Raw genomic sequence first — 7,301 nt, 5'->3', positions numbered from 1 at the left:
GTTCACAGTCTATGCCTTCATAATCGAGTAATTATATATATCCTTCATACGCATAACCCATACAAATAGAGATGGGAACTTGCTCTGATATACCCCAATATAATCATCTCCACAAAATTATGTTTTACCTTTTCACATTATTCTGGGTTTCTTTACTTCAAATCGATGCCATGTTTGCTTTGACGCATGCTATAACGCTACTCTATATATACTGTGTATTTTTTACAACTTTGGATGAGCAAGTTTTTATTTAATGTCATCTCTTGTTCAAATACATAATACCTTTTTGCAATATGCAAAAGCAACACCAGATGTTTCTTGTCCTGATAACCTACTTTATTTATTAAAGCATTTAGACCAAATATTTATATAATATATTGTACAGTTTAAATTTCGAAATCCAATCTTAAAGGGACCGTCAACCAGATTGACGAAAAAACAAGTTCTAAAATACCGTATTTTTTACAATTATTAGTTTATATTGACTTGACAAAGTTGCTAAGTTTTAATAACATTTTACTGGGTATGTGTACCAGGTAACTACCAGTTAACTATAAATAACGCGAGTAGATTGATCATCATCGTCACGTGGTAAACGCAGGAATGCAAATTTTGCATGCGTAGTTAATTGTATATATTTTATTTATAAAATGACCAATCTACTTGCGTTATTTATAGCGTGTATATCGTTATGTCACATATTTCCGCGATGTACTTTCGATTTCACATCGTGAAACTTTATTACCGAATATACTGAAAATATGAGCTTTTTTCAAGCAATGTAATATACCAGTCGTGACATTTTAATCAATATAAGCTAATCATTGTAAAATAATACGGTATTTAAGTACTTTTCTTTTTTAGTCAATCTGGTTGACGGTCCCTTTAAGATCATTCAGGACGTTGCATGTTTGCAACCACTTACGAAATCTTTGTCTAATTTAATTGTAAATATTTTATAAAATTTATATTGACAATTATAATACAAATAATAATGACACAAATGGGATTATCGTTGCTTTTGCCATAGTTATCACTCCGACCTTTCACATCGCATAGTTTGATTTTTTGTGTGCTTATGTGCTTATAAAGTACCGAGTGATCAATCATCGACCAATCATATAGAATATATTTTTCTAAGTGTAATTCTTCGGCAGCTGTTGACGTTATTTTTGTAACAAGTTTACGATTTTATATAATGAAGGTACAGACCACGTAGTCGAGCTAATAAATGTTTACAAGAAATAAAAACAATCAGGTACTAACAGATCAAGGGAAGCACTATTTTCCTTATTCAAACTCGAATCGCTCAGAATACTTCTTCGATAACTAATAAGTAAGAGTTTATAAAAATTAACATTGAAAATACAACGATCGAGAGGTAATTAGCTAAAAAGATGATAATAAACACAATTCTTAGAATTTGAAACAGGAAATGAGGCATAAAGACGGTATCCGGTTGACTCTTGAAAATATACGTTTCCGAAATCACTCACGTTCGCCATCAAACAAGCCTGACAACATATTGACAAACCATTGTTATAATCTTGTAAGACAGCTCATTTCTACCAGATCGTTCATGGGTGCAATGCACTGAAATAAATTATTGACGTGTATCACGATTTAGGTTGATAAATAGACATAACATTGTTAGTAACGCCAGAACAAAATGTAATGTTCTCATAATGTATACACTTCAAACGATAGCTTTGTTAATATTCGGATTTTATTTGAATTCATGCACATGCGCAGGTATGATTTCAACTTTCTTTATTGTTATTCGAACTTTTGTCATTTGTATAAGGATGAAATAGACGATAATATTAATTGTTCGCTGTTAATATGAATTATACTAAATAACATTTCAATTAGGCGGTTTTAACTATTATTCCAATATTTTTTTTTCATTTAATTACGTCAATACAATGCGTTTTAATATGTTTAAAATTTATTTTTAATGTCACTTAATAGAGAGATAGATTTAGTTATTCGCCTGCCTCTAAAGCGGCTCGTTAGATGGTATCCCGTGTTAGTGCGCGTTTATATCAAATAACAAAGATATATTATTGATTAAATTACGCTTGACAAACATCACCTCATTAAAAGCAGTCCCTTCGCTTAATGTTTTTTTTTATATTTGCTGTCTACATATTTGTTTTCAAGATTAAATGAGTGGCAAATTAAACCGATACTTATTTTATTTTAGCCAAACCGATTTAACTAATCTGTTGTCGCTTTTGGACAATATAATATTAAAGTGGTAGAACAGTTGTAGAAGTTTCATTTATTGAAGTGAACAGTTTCAACAAACAGTAATTGGTAGTACCTAATTAACTTTATTAGACTCACGACAGATGGGATACATTTTAATTGTATAGCTGCAATTTCCAGCTTGTTCGTTGTTACCGAAAGATCTTTCAATTTAGTTGTGGTTTTATGTTGTGTGGGGAGCCAGAGTATCCGGAGAAAAAAAGATCTTACATTGAACATTGAACAAATATTAAGCCTACTTATGTCATAAGTGTATTATCAGAATAAAAGTATCCAAAAGATCGCCAACGTTCATCTAGTACATTAAAAAGTTGTATCGAATAGTCTCAATATGTTCATGCATGTTTTAATGAATAACAACTTTGTTCTCCAACGCATACACATATCAGGTTATCGTCATTTATCTTATTGTCTAAAAACGCGTTTTATTGTGTCACGTAAAGAATATACAATAATGTGAAAGAAAACATATTGAGTTATTTCTTTTAGAAATATTATTTGGGACATTATAATATTTAGGTAGTTACTAAATTTTGAATAAATCATATGATGATAAAAACGTGACTATTTTTTATTTTATTTTTTAGAAATAGTTCCTCGCCTTAAGCAATTACTATCAATCATCAGTCGATTCCATATGTATGCATCAATTCCCGTGAGCACCTTTTCATTGGTTCTCTGCTCACGTGATACATTTTCATTGGTTATTTTGCACACGTGATCTGCAGACGTGGCAATCGATGTATGTCGCGTATGTAATATTTCAGTTTCTAAACAGAGCAGTTGACGGAGGGATAACACGTCAAGTCATGTAATCATTTGCAGAATAAGGTTTTTTATAATACTCATGCACAAACCAATTTATTAATGTAAAATTGTTGTATATGTGAAGAAATTCTCTGTACATGAGGAAGTTGAAACACACATTAAATTTGACTTGAATTAATCAATGCTTTTGTTGTACATTTCATCACACGTTATTATACGGATGAATTGACAATATTACAATCGGAACGACTTGCCATATTCGCCACATAATAAACTGCATTCACTCCGTTCACACGATTCACGTCATAGCGGAAAATTACGCAAAGCGTTGTTAATTGCACGATGCACCACTTGTTCAATCGACAAATCGTTTGTCCGGCGATCTTGAGCATTGATAAACCATTATGGGCCGCCATGATCTACAAAAGGTCCCAGGTCACAGGTGACACGAAATTAATCTATATTGAAATGCTTTCGGAAGAAGCCGGATGGGAAACTTAAGTGATCCTAGATCTAAACAGAAACTCACTCTTTTTTACAAAATGACTAACAGCCTACCTACGACTATATCTTTCTTACCTGTCAACACGAAACCAACGACCACTAGAATAACCAATTAATTTATATTCCCAGAGCTAGAACTGCGATCTACTTCAACTCTTTTATCTCATCTACAAACCGTGCGTACAAAAGACTTACCACCGGAAATCGAACGCAGCATCCATCTTCTCATTTTAAAAAGGTCTTCCATTATCAGCGTTCAAAATTCCAAAATATTATTATAATGGCAAACTTAAGTCCCAGATAATACATTCGCGAATACGTACACACTGCAGGGTGCTTTCAGATGGTCAATACAGTTAAAAACATAATACAATGCCCACTTTGCTCCTATGGCGAAGACGAAACAGCAAGCCACTTTTTTTAAACTTAACATTGAACTCCACCGTTCGAGTGCGTCTTTTGAACTCTAGAACTTTTGCATGCCCTCAACAGAGTTATTGCTCATTGGAAATATCTTCTTCCTAAGGATAACAACTGCAATATTTTTGCAGCAGTACATACCTGAATTTATAAATCTTAACGCTTCGATGGGACGCATTCAGAACCAAGTCCCTCATATATATAATCCTCACGTGTTCTCAAGCTCCATCTAAGTCTAGTTCCAACCTCGTTCTGCCACTCTAGCTCCGCTTCCATTTCTCTATCTCTTTACCACCATATCTCTGTATGCACGTTCTTCCTACCACAACCACTCTTTGATATCCTCTAATGCAAAGTCATTCTGATCTAGTAAATCTTTTATTAATGCTCGTGGAAAGACTTACAATAAACTTAGTAGAACTTCCAGGTCAATCCACAAATTACTGTGCACGGAATTCATGTAAATGCAAACTGAAATTCATATGTTTAAACTTATTTAATATGATACCTTTAGATGACTAGTTCCAAAAATATTTTTCGGTTTAAATAAGAAACAGGGAATTGGTTCCTTTTTCCGTATTCGTAAATTAATTATTGAATCTTACAACTTTAGGTTGTGTTTGATTTTTAAATGAATATATAAGAATATTAACATTTTCTAACGCTTTTTATTGGCTCCGATTAAATAGGGCACAGTCTATTTTAAAATGTATTTTACTGCGAATCTTCAACATGCTCATTCAAGTTCATTTCAAAATATTGTATCACTTGCCCTTACAGAGTGTGGTGGGGTCTTGACAGATCCATTTGGCGTCATCACGAGTCCCAACTTTCCGTCGCATTACAGTAACGATGTTGAATGTACATGGATCATCAACGCACCAGAGGGCTATCAGATCAATGTGAATACTTACCATTTTAATTATTGTTAAATCAACCAGCAACACGTATACGTTTTTTTTATATATGTGGGACATTTAATTAAAAAATTGAATTATGTTATCATAATATATGACATCTTAAATTAATGTAATATTATTCATTTTTATTAAAATTAAAAGGTAATAAAAAATAAGACGTCATCCAAGCTACAATATGTTTTACACGGCCACAGTTTCACTACAATAAAGCCACAATCAATTACTTTTATTTTGTGTTTGAGGTGAACTTTACAGACTTTGCACTGGAGGACAACTCCAATTGCAATTATGACTACCTGGAACTCTTCAACGGGCGTTCCGCTTCTTCTTCGTCAATCGGAAAGTTCTGCGGGACAGTCCCACCTAGAGGATTCACGTCGCAATCAAACAATGCCCGTATTGTCTTCTTCACAGACTCCGGCGTTAGTGCGAGGGGCTTCAATTTGTCGTACACATTCTCCTTAAAAGGTAGGATGCATTATGATAATGATCTGTTTTGCATGTCGATTTAAACTATGTTCGAAATCAAAATCTGCACCTTTCAGATCATTATAACCTCTCGACTTTTTCTTTCATACATTTTTTTTTTAAATATTCGTCTCTAAAAAATTTAATGCACATATCCGTTACATCGCGGTTCGCGAGATCCACGGATCACGATGACAATATTACTTTTAAGGTGATTATTGTAGTTAAATGTTCAAAAGCATATTTGGCCATCTCAAACACGTTTATCTACCATTTTGATGCATCAAGTGTTAAATCCATATTTTTCTAAATTATGCAAAATGTATAGTATTCCAAGAAGGATTTTGTCAAACGCAAACTATTGAAATTTTGAAATCCGAAACGCTTTCTGAATTTGGTTAATGTGACGTTAATAAAGTCTATCTACAAATAACAGCTCTCCGGAATAATGTGTCTTGATAAGAAGCAGGCGGAAATCATGCTTCTTCATATTGCATTGCACAAACGTTTTATGTGTGCTGCGTCGATGCAGTAGCGTGTATCCCCGTACATATCTTCGATGTTGTTATATTTTCAGCCTTCAGAGGCTGGTAGTGGTATTGTGTTTTTTATTATTTTTAGAAAACTTTTTTAAGACCTTTCTTATACTTACTGTTTTGGCAATCGGTTACTTGCCTTAAATAAAGGACCTACTAATTGTTTATAATAAGAATTCAATACTACTCTAGCAGCTGGAGTTTCACTTCTTTATATTGCATTGCACAACAGTTTGATGTGTTCGGCGTCGATGCAGTAGCGTGTATCCCCGTACATATCTTCGATGTTGTTTTATTTTCAGCCTTCAGAGGCTGGTAGTGGTATTGTTTTTTTTTGTTTTTTTTAGAAACCTTGTTTAAGACCTTTCTTATACTTACTGTTTTGGCAATCGGTCACTTGCCTTTAATAAAGGACCTACTAATTGTTTATAATAATAATTCAATACTACTCCAGCAGCTGGAGTTTCACTTCTTTATATTGCATTGCACAACAGTTTGATGTGTGCTGCGTGGATGCAGTAGGGTGTATCCCCGTACACATCTTCGATGTTGTTTTATTTTCAGCCTTCAGAGGCTGGTAGTGGTGTTGTATTTTTATTATTTTTAGAAACCTTGTTTAAGACCTTTCTTATACTACTGTTTTGGCAATCGGTCACTTGCCTTAAATAAAGGACCTACTAATTGTTTATAATAATAATTCAATACTACTCCAGCAGCTGGAGTTTCACTTCTTTATATTTCATGTACAACGTCTCATTACCGCGCGAAAAGTGTGGGCTATAATAATTGAATACCGAATAAAATTACAATTTGCATTGCATGTTTTTAGAATATGGCCAACTTTATCTCTAAATTAAATCACATTTACATATATATGTATGCTGTCACTATTGCTACAATGGTCGAGACAATTATTTGGACAAATACCTACCGTATTTCGTTCAAAGTGTGCTTTAAATACTACTTATTGCTAATAAACATATTATAAAATTGAATGCCTGTCCTTAACAATGAGTCCGTGTACGCATACTATATTTGTTATTCGGCACTTAATATTTCGTGCATGCTCTTAAGTTAGTTTATTAAAATGATTCGAGTTGAAATTACAAACTGATTGCTTAATTGTTATGTTCGTTTCGTTTAGTTGCGACAGTTTAGTGTAAAACTCCGAGATGTATGGTATGGTACTTGCTGCTTTCATTATACCGTGTTTTAATTTATCAATGTAAACCTTTTCCTATTTTCTTAAATATACAGAGCTTTATAGTTGTGTAATCCAATTCTGAAAATAAAAATAATCTACAAATACGTTCGTCGCTATTGCACGGACTTTAAGCTGTTAAATTGTGTCGTCGTTTTTACGTTGAATAATGCTTTGCAGGTTCTTTTCTTAGGGAACATGTTTTATTCAAAT

General features: G+C 33.2%; 1 protein-coding gene across 1 annotated transcript in view; it reads left to right on the top strand.

Annotated features, from left to right (window-relative positions):
• The first annotated feature begins 1,580 nt into the window (after positions 1 to 1,580).
• LOC127872569 (multiple epidermal growth factor-like domains protein 10) overlaps positions 1,581 to 7,301 on the top strand; it is a 169,084-nt gene continuing 163,363 nt past the window's right edge. The window contains exons 1-3 of the mRNA XM_052415895.1: positions 1,581 to 1,752; positions 4,744 to 4,865; positions 5,126 to 5,351. Coding sequence (XP_052271855.1) covers positions 1,686 to 1,752; positions 4,744 to 4,865; positions 5,126 to 5,351 — 415 coding nt within the window. The 5' untranslated portion in view covers positions 1,581 to 1,685. The remainder of the gene's footprint in view (positions 1,753 to 4,743; positions 4,866 to 5,125; positions 5,352 to 7,301) is intronic.

This window comes from Dreissena polymorpha, chromosome 3 (assembly GCF_020536995.1).
Source record: "Dreissena polymorpha isolate Duluth1 chromosome 3, UMN_Dpol_1.0, whole genome shotgun sequence".
NCBI lineage: Eukaryota > Metazoa > Mollusca > Bivalvia > Myida > Dreissenidae > Dreissena > Dreissena polymorpha.
The sequence above is the reverse complement of the archived record's forward strand: the minus strand, read 5'-3'. Positions and strand labels throughout refer to the sequence as shown.